Source organism: Phacochoerus africanus, chromosome 14 (genome assembly GCF_016906955.1).
Source record: "Phacochoerus africanus isolate WHEZ1 chromosome 14, ROS_Pafr_v1, whole genome shotgun sequence".
Taxonomy (NCBI): domain Eukaryota; kingdom Metazoa; phylum Chordata; class Mammalia; order Artiodactyla; family Suidae; genus Phacochoerus; species Phacochoerus africanus.
This window is the reverse complement of record NC_062557.1, coordinates 5250921-5267069: the sequence shown is the minus strand read 5'-3', so window position 1 is coordinate 5267069 and position 16149 is coordinate 5250921. Positions and strand designations below refer to the sequence as shown.

At 62.0% G+C, this 16149-nt stretch overlaps 1 protein-coding gene across 1 annotated transcript; it reads right to left on the bottom strand.

Moving 5' to 3' along the window:
• Positions 1-11011: 11011 nt before the first annotated feature.
• Positions 11012-15603, bottom strand: FOXJ1 (forkhead box J1). The gene is made up of 3 exons (XM_047758775.1): positions 15342-15603; positions 14117-14776; positions 11012-12483 (listed from the first exon to the last, which is right to left on the bottom strand). Exons 2-3 carry the CDS (start codon positions 14612-14614, stop codon positions 11716-11718), a joined length of 1266 nt encoding a protein of 421 aa, XP_047614731.1. The 5' UTR covers positions 14615-14776; positions 15342-15603; the 3' UTR covers positions 11012-11715.
• Positions 15604-16149: the final 546 nt, after the last annotated feature.

Genomic DNA, 16149 nt, shown 5'->3' with positions numbered 1-16149 from the left:
GGCTGTGGCAGTGATCTGACCGGTAACTAGTGTGGACGTAGGGAGGTGGCAGTGAGAGAAAACGGCCTTGTTCAGGTAGTGGCGCTCAGGGGGACGCTAGATCTGCTGGCTGGGAGGCGGGGGACACAGGACAGTCCTGCCGGGATCAGGCCCAGCATCAGGTCTTCCCCCAGAGGGGCTGGGGCTGATGGATCTGGCTTCTGCCGTGGGAAACCTCCTTCCCTGGCTTGAGAGCTGCCCTGAGGCAGGGGATTGAGTGAGATGACCTTGCCCAGGAGGAGGGGCGTCCTTGGTGCACTCTTGGGACCCACTTGCTCTGTGGGTTCAGTTTTCTGTTGTGTTCTGGAAGCGTCCTCCCAGCTGTCTGAGATTTGTTGAACGGCTGAGTGAGCACAGAGTCCATGATGGGCACATTCAGTTCTCAGTGTACCCTACCTGCAGGGCACCACACACGATCAGATCTTCAGCAAGGGCTTGTGAATAAGGCAGGAGGCGGGGTGAGCTGGGAGGCAAGGCCTGGGGTCCCTGAGGGCAGGGACGGCAGGCCGAGCTGCCTTCGCCCTGGCTCTCCACTGTCTCCCCAGCTCAGAGCACTGGCTTCGGGATCCAGCGCTGCCAATCAGTCACTGTGAGACCTGGGGGTGTGCATGCCCACCCGTCCATCCAGTCCGCCACGCTCTGTTGAGCACACACCATGTGCCACTCCCGACTCCTGGCAGCTGCCATGGAGAACCAGGCACTGCCTCTGCCTTCCTGGAGCTCCCCATCCAGCAGGGGAGGCCCACGTTGCCAGCGTGGTGGAGTCAAGGGCACTAGAGGACGGCAACGAATGGAGAGGTGGCGAATGCCCGGATGGGTGCCCCAGGCGATAGCGCTCAGGAGAGGCCAACCTCACGTGTGCTGACGTCTTCAGAGGGTTTTCCTCTCTCTGCGCCTTGGTTTCCTCGTCTGTTGGTTCGACTGGAAGGCGCCTCCTATTTCCTGCAGACGAAAGGTTTAGGCCTCCATAACGGGGGACCAGTCCAGCTGCCACCCCCGTCCCACAGAGGAGTTCTGAGTGGCGAATTGCTCAGGTCACTTGGAACCTGGGGTCTGCCAGAGGCCCCGCCAGTGGATGTGACAGGCTCCTGGAGCTCAGGGCTCAGCCCAAGACCTTCCCCAACAAACTTGAACTCCGGACAGCAGCCGGGAGCCCCAAGGTGGGCGGTCTGTGCTGGCAGCAGGGCAAGGTCTGTGCTGAGCACCTGGTCAGGAAGAGGACAGAGCCCCATCACTTGTCCTCTGACCTTGAGTTGTGCAAGTCTGCTGGGGTGAAGCAGGAAAAGGGTCCCGCTGGCCCTAACCCTCCCCTGCCCTGAGCCAGCCAGGTGGGTATCCACCTGGAGCCCTAGGTCCACCCACAAAAAAGGCTCAGGTTCAGGAGTGGACCGTGGGAGGCGGGCTTTCTAAAACTCTGGCCGGCCAGAGGCAGAGCAAGTGTCCAGGGAGCTGCTCCAGCCTGCTCCGCCCTTCCTTGAAGATGTGACACTGCCTACACTGGGCTCTGGTACCAGCCTGGGGACCCCGAGATATGTAACTGCCTTCTCAAGCAGAAGTGCAGAAAGAGTTGGCGTGAGTTCTACCAAGATTGCAGAGTTCTTCCTGCTGCGGGGGTGGGGGGGGTCATAGCTGGGGATGCAAATGATGGGACCCTGAAACTAAGTCCCAAAGGGAGTTACCCCGGTGCAGAGGGACAGTGGCTGCGTGTTCACTCAGGGCAGAGGGCAGAGACAGGGGGCAGAGGGGGAAACAGCGTGTAACAGATCACAGAGGGAGGAGCAGGTGGAGCGACGAGCACAGGGACACCCGGATGGTGCTTAGCGGGCTCCTGGAGTCTTCCGGACCTGAGGGAAGTCATGGCAGCTTCTCAGCTGAAGAGTGACATGGCCAGAAGTGCACTTAAGAAGGATCCCACTGGCCCTAACCCTCCCCTGCCCTGCGCCAGCCAGGTAGGTGTTCACCTGGAGCCCCAGCTCCCCTCCTCTCCTTCTGCCTGTCACACCTGGCCTCTCTGCAGCCTGCTGAGCACCCATGCTGACGCTTTTAAGAATCAGCTCAGCATAGTCCAGTGAAACGTGGCAGCTGGACCGCATGTGTTTATGTCTTCTCTTTCCAAGCCCCACTCGAACGAAAGGGATTTAAAAAAAAAAAAAAAAAAAAGCTGGAGTTCCCATTGTGGCTCAGCAGAAACAAATCCAACTAGTGTCCATAAGGATGCGGGTTCAATCCCTAGCCTTGCTCTGTAGGTTGGGGATCTAGCATTGTTGCGAGCTGGGGTGTAGGTCACAGCCTCAGCTTGGATCCTGCATTGCTGTGGCTGTGGCGTAGGCTGGCAGCTGTCACTCTGATTCAACCCCTAGCTATGGAGAACTTCCATATTCCATGAGTGCGGCCCTAAAGAGAGAGAGAAGAAAAAAAAAAAAAAAGCCATACTAGGAGTTCCCGCTGTGGCTCAGTGGGTTAGGGGTCCAGCATTGTCTCTGCAGTGGCCCAGATTCCACTCCCAGCCCAGTGCAATGGGTCAAGGATCTGGTAGTGCCGCAGCTGTGGCATAGTTTGAAGTCGTGGCTCAGATTTCATCCCTGGCCCGGGAACTTGCATAAGCCTCAGGTGCAGCTGAAAAAGAAAAGGAAAAATAAAAGCCATACTACTTGGAGTTCTCTTGTGGCACAGTGGGTTAAGGATCCAGTGTTGTCACTGCAGTGGCTCAGGTCGCTTCTGTGGCAAGTCAATCCCTGGCCCTGGAATTTCCACATGGTGTGGGTACCATCAAAACAAAACAAAACAAAAACCCCAAAATCCTTGTTCAGGAATGTTCATAGCAGCTTCATTCACAGTCTGGAAGCAAGCCAGATATCCATCAAGTGGAGAAAGATAAACTGCTGTGGTCACCTGATGGAATACCACGCAGACGTAAAAAAGCAACAACCTACTGAAGTTTCCATCACGGCACAGTGGAAATGAATCTGTCTAGGAACCATGAGGTTGCAGGTTCAATCCCTGGCCTCGCTCAGTGGGTCAAGGATCCAGCATTGTTGTGAGCTGTGGCTCGGATCTGGCATTGCTGTGGCTGTGGCGTAGGCCGGCAACAGCTCTAATTTGACCCCTAGCCTGGGAACCTCCATATGCTGTGGGTGTGGCCCTAAAAAAAAAGACCAAAAAAAAAAAAGGAACAAACTACTGATGCATGCGACACGTAGTTAAATTTGAAGATAATATGTTGAGTGAAAAAACCACATACAAAGTACAAACTGCGTGAGGCCATTCACATGAAATTCTAGAATGGGAAAACCTGACCCGTGGAGGTAGAAATCAAATGAATGGTTTTTGCCTGGGGAGTGGAGGGGCTGAAAGGGGTTGACTGAGCTCTGCTCACACAGTATGCTTCCTTTTCTGAGCCAAGGCGACCAGAACCTTCCTTCATTACCCAGAAGCCTCTCAGCCCCCCCCCCCCCCCCGCCATGCGTGTCAACCACTCTCGGTCCCCAGCCTGACTCCCCACCTCCCCCATAGGCCTCTTTCACGCTGCATTCCCCGCTCAGGGCACCATGGCACCACCGGCCACCAGTCTCCGGGGCCACGGGGTCACTTCTCGTGGTGGCCTCTGAGCTCCAAGAAAACCGCTCTGCCTGATCCTGGGAGGGAAACTGGGGAGTTGCCCTGGTAAGACCACCCTGCTCCCCAGCTCAGTGGGTCAGGAAATCTAAGCCCGGGGCTTGCCCACCTTTGTGTCCACAGGTATCAGGAAGCATCGACCAGGCGGCCAGGTGATGACTGACCAGGGTTTCCAGCACGGGGGACCCCGGCCTTCCTCCTGCAGCTGGGAATCCCCAAGTCCTGCCAACGGGGGGCAGGAGGCACCCGTGGGGCTGGCACATGGCAGTCTCAAGGGCCAAGGCTGCCCTGCCCTCCCTGGGCTCCTGTTCCTCTTTTTCGTGTCTCCGGCTCCTGAGTGCCTCACCCTGTGACTCCAAGTCTCGCTTCCCTCCTCACACTAGCGGGAGCCGGAGCTGGAGTTTCCCACACTCCCCTGGGGCATCCTGGCACAGCTGCCTTGCCCCTAACCTTCCTCTTGCCTCTCCAACCACGAGGCCCCAAAGTGACTGCTTTGCGGGGCCAGGGCAAGGCTCACCCTTCCTTCCTCCTCTGAGACCCTCTCCCTCCTGCTCCCACCAGGAGGGCCCTCCTTTGCTCTCCCAACATCCCGTCTCCCCAGCACCTGCAGGCCCCCCTGTCCTCAGGCCGCCCCCTTCTGCCTTCAAGCACATGCAGTTTCCCCATCTTTTTTTTTTTTCTTTTCTTTTGTCTTTTTAGGGCCGCACCCGTGGCATATGGAGCTTCCCAGGCTAGGGCTTGAATGGGAGCTGCAGCTGCCAGCCTACACCACAGCCACAGCCATGCAGATCCGAGCCGCATCTGCGACCTACACCACAGCTCATGGCAACACCAGACCCTTAACCCACTGAGCGAGGCCAGGGATCGAACCCGCGACCTCATGGATGCTGGTCAGGTTGGTAACTCACTGAGCCACAGCAAGTTTTCCTCATCCGGAAAAATGCTTTGGGAGTTCCCATCGTGGCGCAGTGGAAACAAAGCCGGCTAGGAACCATGAGGGTGCCCGTTCGATCCCTGGTCTCTCTCAGTGGGTTCAGGATCTGGCGCTGTTGCCCTGAGCTATGGTGTAGGTCACAGACGCAGCTCGGATCTGGCGTTGCTGGGGCTGTAGTGTAGACCGGCAGCTGCAGCTTTGATTAGACCCCTAGACTGGGAACCTCCATATGCCTCAGGCGCCGCCCTAAAAAGCAAAACAAAACAAAATTCAACCCCCTTCCCTTGGGCCTGTCTTCACCACCGCCCATCCCTGCCCCCTCCCCTTCCACCTGCTATGGACTCTCTCTCAGTTTGCTGGCTGCTCCCAGACGTGGGTTCTGCCCCCATCAGACTCACGAAATGCCCTGCGGGAGCTCACAGATCCTTCTGGGCAAATGCTGCCTTCCTTCCCAGCCCAGTCCGGCCTCTGGACTTTCACCGTGGGCTCCACAGGGTGGGTCGGCCAGGAACAGGGGTAGGTGTGCGTGGGCAGGGGAGGGGGCTCCTGCCTCCCTCACAGTGGCCCTTCTCCAGGGCTCCATCCTGCTCTCTGTCCTTCTCTCGGGTCTCACTTCTGGAAGAGTCCAGCTACCCGGTGGGGGGGCTGCAGTTTTGACCTTCATCAGATCCCGTGGGACTGTCTCAGCCCTGGCTCTGTCTCCTTCCAGTTTCAAGTATCTGTATTTTGTTCACGAATGGACTCCACTGTCTCCATGGCACACCTGGGGCGACCTCGAGGGAACAGGGCTAAGGGCAGTGGTGTCTCCCCCCGACCCTCCCCGCAGTTGCTCTCCACTCTTTCTGCGGTCCTCCATTTCCTCAGGGGGGATTGATTTTCTTTTTGTCTTAATTTTTAGGGCCACACCCGAGGCATATCAAAGTTGCCAGGCTAGGGGTCAAATCGGGGCTTCAGCAGTTGGCCTACACCACAGCCACAGCAACGCCAGATCCGAGCTGCGTCTGCGACCTACCCCACTGCTCACAGCAACACCGGCTCCTTAACCCACTGAGCCAGGCCAGGGATGGAACCCGCAGCCCCATGGATACTAGTCAGGTTTGTTACTGCTGAGTCACAATGGGAATTCCAGGTGGGACTGATTTTCATTTTGTGGCCACATCATCACCTGTCTCTTCCCAAGTCCCTTTGGAGGTCATCACGGGTCATCTACCTAGAGGGGGGGGTTTGGGAGGTGACAAGAACTCCCTTGGCCCGAGGCAGGCAGAGCCTTTGAGCTGGGTGTTTGGAAGGGGCAGGGTGGGCGTTGCCCGCTTTTGTGACTCACCTCTCTCTGCCCAGAGGTAGCTGGGGGCCTGGTTGGTGATTCTCTTCCTCATCTGGGAGACTCTCAGTGGCTCCCTCCCAGTAGGTCCCACACATGAAATGGGGAGCCTAGAGACCCAGGGACTGCGGCTGGGGGTTGAACCCTGGCCCTCTACAAACCCCCCGCCAGCACCCCACCCCTCTCCCCAGCGCTGGCCTTGAATGGATGGGCCCCAGCCCACCCGGCCATGTGGCACAGTGCCAGCTCTAGGCCCTGCCTCCAGGGCAGCCTCCACCAGGCCAGCGTTACTCTTCAGCCAGACCGCAGGCTCCAGGGGCTCAGGCCCCTTGCAGAGCCCCCAGCCCAGCTTAGACCCTGGGAAGCTGGGCTCCTCGGCTGTCAAGCCCAGGGGGTCCCAGGACCCCATGCAAGGGCGAGGCCAGCAGGGACAGCTGAGCTGGGCACAGCTCTGACCTGGTGACCCTGCAGCGAACAGGTCAAAGGCCATTTGCTGCCGCTGTGGATTTGGGCGGGGTAACAAAAGATGTGAGGGGGCCCTTAAATGCCAGTTTCACCACCCTCTTGGCCCTCTGTGACCCTCATTCCCAGGACCTAGGCTCCGGGGGAGTTGGGGACCAGGAGCCAAGGAGAACGAGGGAGGCCAGGCCTTGCCGGCCTCCCTCCATCCCTGCCGCCTCACCGGGCTCACACCTGCCACATTGCGCTGGGCTTCAGCGGGCATCCAGGGCCCCGCCCCCTCTGTTACTCCCCCCGAACCCCCAGGGTCGGCAAAGGGGCCTGTGTTTCCAGAACAGGGCGCCACGGGGCCCTTCTCACAGGTGCGCTGGGCTGGATCCTCTGTGACCCCGGGCATCAGGAAGCACCCTGGCCCCAGCGACGAGGGCCCCTTAGTGTTTTACTGTCACGGTTTTCCAAGGCCATCAGCTGTTTTTCTAGCTTTTGACAATCTGCTCGTTCATTCATCAGTACTTCAGTGGCAGGGCCTGAGCGCCATGCTGCAGTGTGGGAATGAAGCCGGCTCTTTGCTCACAGGGGTCCATAGATGCGTGAGCTTCTGGGACTGCGAACCCAGAGGCAGGGTCTGGCTGCCTGTCCCCACCCCCACCCCGACCTCCCCTGGCCCACAGTTCCCTTTAGGCAAGTTGGAGGCAACTGGGATGCCCCTGAGGCTGGGCACAGGGCTTGGTGCCCAGCATGAGGCAGAAAGGGGGTGCAGGGCGGTCTGGGGGTGGGGGTGGGCAGAGCCCCTGATGGCTGGTGGGTAGCCAGGCGGGGGGCAGAGGAGAGCGGGCGGCCTCTCACCTTCAGCTTAATTCCCTGGGCAAACAGCAGTGCTGGGAGGCCGCCTGCTGTCCGCTGTGGCTTCAAAGGGCCTTGGGGGCTGTGGGCGTGGGGGGGGTGGGGAGGTGGGGGCTGTGGGCGTGGGGAGGTGGGGGCTTTGGGCTTGGGGGGGTGGGGAGGTGGGGGCTGTGGGCGGGGGGTGGGGTGGGGAGGTGGGCGCTATGCAAGCTGCAGGCCTTCCTCACTTCCTGGACCGCTTGCCTTCCTGGGATCTCAGAGAGCTGCTTCCTTCAAGGAGAAAGACCCCTGTGCTGGGAGCCGGAGTGGGGGCAGCAGTGAGACCCGCCTCCCATCTCCCCCCTTGATTTTTGTGTGCCCCGTGTTCCCCTGCCCCGCTGCTCCGCCTGGTTGGCTTCTGGGGGACAGTACCCACCGGCTGGTCCCTGCCTGCTCCTGACACGCACAGGCAAAGTTCAGGCCCCAGCAGGCCGGTCACGGTGGCTTTGACCTGTCTCCTGAGGGCCACAGAGTGGGCTGGATACAAGCATGCCAGGAAGAAGGTGACACCCTTTCCTCCCCCCCCCCCCCCCCCCGCCAGGGCTTCCACGCCCTCCTTGGCTCACACTGGCCTGTGCAGGCCCAGCCTGGGTGGCCTCACAAAGCTCCTCCCCTGGCTCCCTCCCTCATCACCTGTGATTTCCTCTTCAACCCCCTAGAATGCCTCAGCAAGACGGGGCGACTCCCCCCTCCATGGTTAACGCAGGCCCCTCTCCACACCCTCCCCGCTGACAGGCCCGGGCCTGCCCCGCTGGCCAGCCCACTGTCCCCTGCCGGGAGTCCAAATACACCTGTTTACCTTTGGGCCAGAGCCCAGGATGGAAGCCACCTCACTCCTGATGGGCTCCCTCCACCCGCCCTCGCAGGCCTTCCTTCCCGCCCTCCAGCTCACCCGCTTCCTTCTGCAAGTCTGGGTCCCCAGTACCTTTGGAGGGGGGAGTGTTTCCTGCCCATAGCTCAGCTCAGCAGGAGGCCTGGCCCCTTTGCTCCATCCAGGGCAGCATGGAATCCCATGAAGGGGGTTGGGGGGGGGGCGGCTTCCAGATCTCCCGAGAGTCCCCAGAGCCAGGGGTGGCCTGTCCTGTGGAACAGGGTGCGCTGTGCAGGGAGGGCAGGATCCCGAAGGTCTGAGCTCCCGCCCGTCCCCTCCATCACCTTCCTGGCTGGGGGGTACCTGGGGGAGGGGGGAAGGGGAAAAGGTGGCACATTAGGCGACAGAAGGGTGGCTTCTTGCCTTAGGACGTTCAGGGGCTTCTCACGGCAAAGATGGAGATGAAAAGAAATGAGAAACCTGCTCAGAGAGCTTGCGTCATGGGCGCAGAGCCACATGGCGCAAGAGAAAGGACACCTCAGTTCGACACAGGGCCCTGGGTGGGCGCTGGAGCGGAGGAGCCTTACAGGGCAATCTGAGAAACGCTTAGATGGGATTATCAGGTCAACGTTCACTTCCTGATGGTGATGGCGGGACTGGGTAATGGAAAAGTGTCCTTGTTCTAAGGACATACACACTGAAATCTTTTTTTTTTTTTTTTGTCTTTTTGCTATTTCTTGGGCTGCTCCCGCGGCATATGGAGGTTCCCAGGCTAGGGGTCGAATCGGAGCTGTAGCCACCGGCCTATGCCAGAGCCACAGCAAATCGGGATCCGAGCCCCATCTGCGACCTACACCACAGCTCACGGCAACGCCGGATCCTTAACCCACTGAGCAAGGGCAGGGATCGAACCCACAACCTCATGGTTCCTCGTCGGATTCGTTAACCACTGCGCCACGACGGGAACTCCTACACACTGAAATCTTTAGCGCCGGTGGGGCTTCATGTCTGCAACTTACTGTCAATGGGGCCAAATATATTTTGATTGGAATTTACACTCATCCCCGTAAAAGAGCCTCTTAAAAAAAAAATCCTCCTCCAGCCAAGAGCCAGGGCGGGGATGAGCAGCAGGGACAGGATCTGACAGCAAGTGTTCCTGCTCCCTGCTGCTCGCTCACTCACTGTAAGAGTGTGCAAAGCCCAGAGCTCCGGCCCCTTCAGAGCCCCGACCCCCCAGCCCCAGCTTTGGCGGTTCATTGGCAGCATCTGGGGAGCCTAAAAAACCGGGAAGCCTGAGCCCCTTCCCCGGAGACTCTAGGCCCAGGCTCAGGGATTATCAGGAGCTCCTGGTGATTCTTCCCCGCAGCCAGGGCCTTCTTCAGCCTTTGCCCACCTGGCAGCGGGCAATTTTGCCCTGATCTTGCCCTCTCTCCTCAGCATGGGCCCAGGCAGAGGATGAGAAGAGGGACAATGGCACTCCTTGCCCCCGCCCCCGGTCACTCCAGGGTACACCCCCTTAGGCAGGGCCTGCAGGCTGATCCTGGGGGCCAGTGGAGCTTCTGGAGCCCCTCTTGTTCCTGCAGTGCTGGGGAGCATGGGGTGGGGGGAGGCTCGGAGGGGGGCTGGACCAGCGAGCTGTGGGAAGGGGATGGGCTGGCTTCCGAGCTCAGGACGGCCCCAACCCTGCTGGCCTCGCAGTGTGTGTGCCCTTCAGAAATATTTGGAATAATTAGCAAGTGAAAGCGGCGAGTTAGCAGGGGAATGCCAGCTTGGCCCAGAGCCAGCCTGGAGGGCCGGGAAAGAAAGGGGCTTCAGGAGCGTGGGGTCCAAGGAGGCTGGGCAGGATTGTGTGGGACAGTGCCCGTTTGTGCCTCTGCTTGTGTGTGTGTGTGTCTGTGTGCGCGTGCGTGAGCGTGCTCTGGGGGGAGGGATTGTGCACCACGAGGGCGAGCTTGCAGGGCTGGGGGGAGGGACGGGGGTGGGGTGGGGGGGAGTGGGTTCCAGGCAAAGCTGGGGTGGGGTGGTTGAAAGGTGCCTGCTGAGTGTCACCCAAGCACCCAAACTGTGCCTCAGTTTACCCATCAGAACTCAAGCAGGGCGGATCCTCTCCAGGCGGACCTGCCGGTGGCGGGGAGGGTCCAGGCAGCCCATCTTCCCGATAGCCTTCCTGGTCCTCAACCTGCTTCGGAGGGAACGGGCAGGGGGATGGGGGTGGGGCGCCCGCCAGGGGCCCTCTGACCTCACACCCTGTCCCTCCAGGAGAGGACAGAGGGCGGGAGGAGCTGGAGACAGGCCCAGGCGAGGACCGCAGGCTCCAGCAGGCGAGCCTGGGCAGGCCCTCTCAGTGGGGGAGGTGGGGGATGTGAGCCGAGCCCTGGGCGAGCTCGGCCTTTGAATCCCCAGGGCCCAGGAGGGGGCTGCGGCTCCTTTGCCGCCTGCTCCTGGGGGCCATGCGTGCAGCCTCCCCGTTGCACAGACAGAGGTCGAGGGGAGTTCATGGGGGGGGGTACTCCGCAGGCCTCCGATGCCCCCATTTTCCTCCCAGCCATTCCCCTTTGGGCCGTGAAGAGAAGCCCCCTCCCCACGGTGGTCCATGCTTTTCCCCAAAGAAAGGTACAAGCAGGTCCAATTTCAGATTTTTTTAAAACTTTATTTTAAAAATTTTTTTATTGTAAATAACTTTCCATGAAAAAGGTTAGAGGGCCCCCTGGGGCCGGAGGGTGGAAGTGGGACACGGGCCGGGCCGGGGTGCTGGGGTGGCACAAGACACTCCCCGGCACAAGTGCGGGCAGGGGCACCGGGCCACCCCCCACTTTCTGGCCCCAGTGGTTCTAGCAAGGACCGCGTCCCTCCTGGTTAAGCCTCAGCTACAGCTACACTCGCTATTTTAGTCTGTCGTCCTCCCCTCTGCAACTCGGCTGCCCCGGCCCCCAACCCCCCAGAACCCCAACTCCCCACCACTCTCAGCCTGAAGTTAGGCTCAAAGGTTAGGGGTTTACACCTTTGACCCCGCCTCTCGGGATGGGGCCAGAAGACCCCAGAGGCCTTAGAAAATCTCCTTGCTCCACCAGGCACCCCGACCTCGCTTGTCTGCTCTGTCTGCCCTCCTCCCCTTAGCCCCCCCCCTCCTCCCTGACTGCTGGCCCCAGCCCCAGGGAGGTTCTGCGGGAGCAGCCTCCAGGGGGTTAATTTGCAGTCGTCTAATTAGCATTTGTTGTACCTGGGAACTTTCTCTGGATAGAGACCTGGGGAGGACAGAGGGAGAGGGAGAGGCCAAGGCCTTGAAGCTAAGATGCTCCGGGCGGGCCCAGTACTGTGGCTTCCCGCTCAGCCCCTCCAAGCTGCAGCTCTCACAGTGTGGGGCCGTTGCGGTGTCTCTGGGGCCGGGAAGAAGTGGGTCAATAAAACACTGTATGTACGGGAGGCTGGGGAGGGGAGGCGGCAATTCTGGTCCTGGGCCCCGGTTCTCAGCCGTCTGCGCTGGAATCTGAGGCCGGCCTGGGCTGGGGGCCGTGTGGCCTCGTGGGGTCAGCCTCAGAAGATCCGGCCCAGCCCCTGCCTGAGCGGTCGGTAGGGTGTCTGTGGGCCAGCTTTGGGGGGCAGTCGGGGGCCCTGACTCGGGCGCTGTCCGGAGGTGGGGGCGGGCCTGGCTGCTTACAAGAAGGCACCCACGCTGGCCCACTCGTGCAGGTCGGCGGCCAGGGTGGCATCCCCGGCCTCGAAGAGGGGCTCCGGGGGCAGGCAGCCACTGCCGCTCTCGTCCCAGGGGTGCTGCAGGAAGGACGTGGCCAGGAAGGTCTCGTCGAAGTCCAGGCTGTCGGCAGCCTGCTCCGCCGGAGGCCCCCAGGGAGCCGGGCAGTCGATGTGGCGGCCATGGACGGTGAGGTCCACGTCGCCGTGCGAGGCGGGGCTCAGCGGCGGGCTCAGCTCCAGGGTCTCCAGGGTGCCCAGCTCCCCGCCCAGAGCACCAGCGTCGAAGATGGCCTCCCAGTCGAAGTTGCCTTTGAGGGGTTCCAGCTCGCCCTGCTCCTCCTGGGTCAGCAGCAGGGTGCTGGAAGGCCGCGGGACCTTGGCCACCCGCTTGGGCAGCGTCTGTTTGCGCTTATGCCCCAGCCTGCCCTCGCCCGCACCCCAACCGGCCTCCCCGGTGGCCTCCTCGAACTCCCGCAGCAGCTGCTGGGCCTCGGTGTTCACGGTCAGCGGCCCGGCCCACTGCGCGGCGCGAGGCTCCTGCGCGGCCTGGCGGGCAAAGGCCGGGTGGATGTGGACCGGCGGTAGCCGCCGCTTCTTGAAGGCCCCGCTCAGCAGGCGCTCGGCGTACTGGGGGTCGATGCGCCAGAAGCCCCCCTTGCCCGGCTCGTCCTTCTCCCGCGGCACCTTGATGAAGCACTTGTTCAGAGACAGGTTGTGGCGGATGGAATTCTGCACAGGGAGCGAGGAGAGAACGAGGGCAGCAGGGTGAGTGCGCAGGGACAGCGATGCGGGCCCTGGTGTTACTGCCAGGCCCCCCACCAGCTTCTCTCTGATGGGAGAGGGGGGGACAGAGGCGCTGCTCGGACCAGGAGGCTCTGGGACACCAGCCACGGGGGCTTTTGTTCCCTGTTGCCAGGATATCCGCCTGCTCAGTCATCCGAGCCCCGAACCGCAGGGTGGCTCTCCGTGCCACCCTGTCCTGCCTTCCCCTCTCTTTCCCTGCCGCTCGCTCGAGGCCTCTGGCCAAAGGCCTCGGCTCCCCCAGGGCCTGGACGGCCATCTCCCTCTGCCTGGGCCTGGCTGGCCTTCTCTGTGAGTGGGTGTGTGTGTGTGGGGGGGATCTGATGACTTTCCTTGTTTGTAGAGCCGGCTGCTGGCCTGGGCCCTCACCCGCCCCCGCCACGTCCTCCTCCTCCCACCCCCGGCTAGGAGAGGCCTCCGTTGATTATTACCCAGCCAAGAGCATAGCACTCATTCCTGGGGCCTCTCAGGCTTGGGGGAGGGAGGGGGGGGGTCTCTACTTTCTCACCAAGGTTACAAATGGTACTGCCCCAGGGTCAGGGCCCAAGCGAACATGAAATCGTTTGGAACCATGATGCTGTCGCCGATGCTTCTTCAGGGTCCTGGTCCCCCCCCCCCCCCCCCGCCCCGACTGGGCCCTGATCCTGATGATCAAAGAGGCTCAGGGCAACGTGTGCCCAGCCTCAAATCACCATCCTGCCTTGCTCACGCCTGGGGGCACAGTCCAAACCATGCTGGGGCACAGGGGTCTGGGGCCTGGTCAGCGGGGCCGGCAGGTGGGTGGCGGCCCCTGGCGAGGCTGGGATGTTTACATGGCGGCCTGGGCCCCTTGGCTGCTCTGTGCCAGGTTCCGGAGACTTGGAACATGAAGCCAGTGCGGGAGGCAGAGCCCCTGTGGAAAGCACCTGGCTCAGGTAATTGTCCCCCCAGGGAGTTTGATGAGAGGAGGGGGAGGCGTGGAGGCAGGAAACCGGGGAGGGTTTAGGGTGGGAGACTGGGACAGCGGCTTTAGGAAAGCCCCATCGCCCTTCCGCTGGGACGCGGCTGGCCTTCACACCCCACGGCACACCCCTCTCCCCTCCTGTCCCCTCCAGCCAACTGAAACCAGGCAGGATGCGGCGCCTGGCAGGCATGATGCTCCGACTTCCGCTCCCAGTCGGCCTCTGACAAACTGGCCTTGGGCAGGGTAGTGTCTAGGAATTCTAGGACTTGGGACAAAAATGTGCCCCTTAGTCCCTCAGCCTCCCCTAGGGGACTGTGTCCACCCACAGTTCATCCCTGGTCTTTGGGCTGGGCCTGCCGGTTGAGTGACAAGTTCTTCCACTTGAACCTCAAGGGCAGGCACCCCTAAAGCCCTCGGAACACCCTCCCTCCTCCTTCTCTGAAGTCAAAGAGGGGGCAGTTCCAAGCACTGGGCTCCCTGGAGGTCCTTCCTCGACGGCCTTTCTCCCTCGGGGCCCTGGCTGCACCCCGCCTACTTGGCCTGCGGATCTGGGATGGGAGTTCAGCCCTTGCGAGCACGAGCACGGGGAGGGGGGGAGGGAGGGAGGGCCTCCCCTACCTGCCAGGTGGGATCAGCGTGGCGGAAGTAGCAGAAGTTGTCCGTGATCCACTTGTAGATGGCCGACAGGGTGATCTTGGTGGCCTTGCTGGCCTGCATGGCCATGCAGATGAGCGTGGCATAGGAGTAGGGCGGCTTCACATGCGGGTTGGTGGCGTAGTCCACGTCGTCGGGAGGCGGGGCCTGCAGCCCCGGGGGCGCGCTCCGGGACGTGCACGACGACGTGGGCTTGCCTGGCGTGTGTGGCTGCCCCAGGCAGGCGGGGTCGGCTGCCAGGGGAGACCCCGGCGCGGCCGAGCCTGGCACCTGGTGGTAGCCGTGGGGGTCGGTGCCCCCAGAGGGCAGGGCGGGGGCCTTGGCGTTGAGAATGGAGAATTCCTGCAGCCACTGCAGGCTGGTCAGGCTGTCATCCAGGGCATCGGGCTCCTCTAGGCCGCCCTCCGGCCCGGCTTCCTCCGCAGCCCCTGCTCCCGAGAGGCGTAGCCAGCTCTCCGCCATATCTGCGGGGACTCTCTGAGGGGGCGGTCAACATCCACGAGCTGAGCCGAGGGTGGCGCTCTCCGGCCCGCTGACTCCCGCGGCTCCAGTTACACAGGCTCCCGGAAGCGCGCTTCCATCCCACGACCCCGGGGGTCGCCTCCTCCGAGTCGAATGTGGTGTCTGCGGGGACCAAAACGGGAACTGAGCCCTCTTCCCCCACCCCGGAGGGGAGAGTGCGTGCGAGGCGGGAGGCGCCTCCAAAATCGATCCCGCAGCTGGGGAGGATCTTTTAGTGCCGAGGTCTGGGAAACAGAAGCAGTGCCCAGGGGCCCGACCTCCACAGGGTCCACCTGTCTCTTTCCCTCTTTGATGTTTTAGAGGAGTCTTCATTGGCCTAACGAGGGAAGAGTGCAGGGGCATCCGAGGCTATTCCCTAATCCCCGAGAGCGCGAAATTAAACCCCCCTCCCTCCACAACAAATGGAAATAGGGCGAGAGAGCCCAGGAGGGCGGTATGAGACCGGGCGGGGGGCGGGGGAGGTCGTCTGATCTTTGAAAAGGAATATCAGGCTCAAGGGGAAGGAAGAGACTAGGACCAAGAGTTACAGAGGGGTAGGAAGTGAGTGTCCCCTAAACTCCACTGCTGTCATTACCCAGACCCAACACTTCCGTCGGGGACGGATGGGAGAGCGGGCCTGTACCAACGCCCTCTCTTCCCGCGGCCCGCAGCCCTCCCCGTCCCTTACCTGGCTCAGAGCGCAGCTCGGGCCAAAGGAAGGTTCTGGAAGAAGGTCCTGCCACCCCCCGCGGCTCTCTGCCCCCAGCTCGAGGACCCTGCCAGCAACCCTCGTCGTCCCCCCCACGCCCGACGGCGCCTCTCTGAACGCCAGCGGCCCGGGGACCGGTATTAAGTAGTCGCTCGGAAGGCTTCTCCTGCTGCCATGGCGACGCTCCGCCCCCATAAACAGCTTCCGCTGCTGCCATTGGTCAGCGTGTCTCCAAGGAAACCGCGGGCTCCTGCCACTCTCTCTGGCGGTAATTCTCTTCGAACTCCCTCCTTCTGCCGCCCTCTCCCGCGCCACCCAGCCCCCTACCCGCCACCGCGTCCCGGCTCTGTGCATTCCCGCCCGAGGACCCCGCGCAGGGCTCGGAGAGGCGCGTGGCTCGGCGCTCCCGCCGAGGCCCCGGGCCCTTCGGCGTGCGGTTCGTCGCGGGACCCGCGTTCCCGCCCCACCCCACCCCTTACGGTCTGGGCAGCTCCGAGGTGTGGACGACGGCTCCTGGGACGCAGCCCGGGGCTCTGGGGCAAAAGCTGGGAGCCGGCTCAGGCTCGGGAACCATGTGCTTGGGGTTTTCCTCTCCTCTGGGCTGCGAGTGGCACTTCCTCACGTTTCTGCGGCCCGTCACTCAGTCCTGACACTGAGCGTCGTCTTGGTGCCCGCAGGCAGGTCTGACTCTCCGATGCCACCTGCCGCTCAGGTCTGCAGAACCGCAGCACCGGTCGCAGTCTCCCCAGTGCGGGTAGGGTAATCCAGTGTTTCCCGGTAAGCCCCC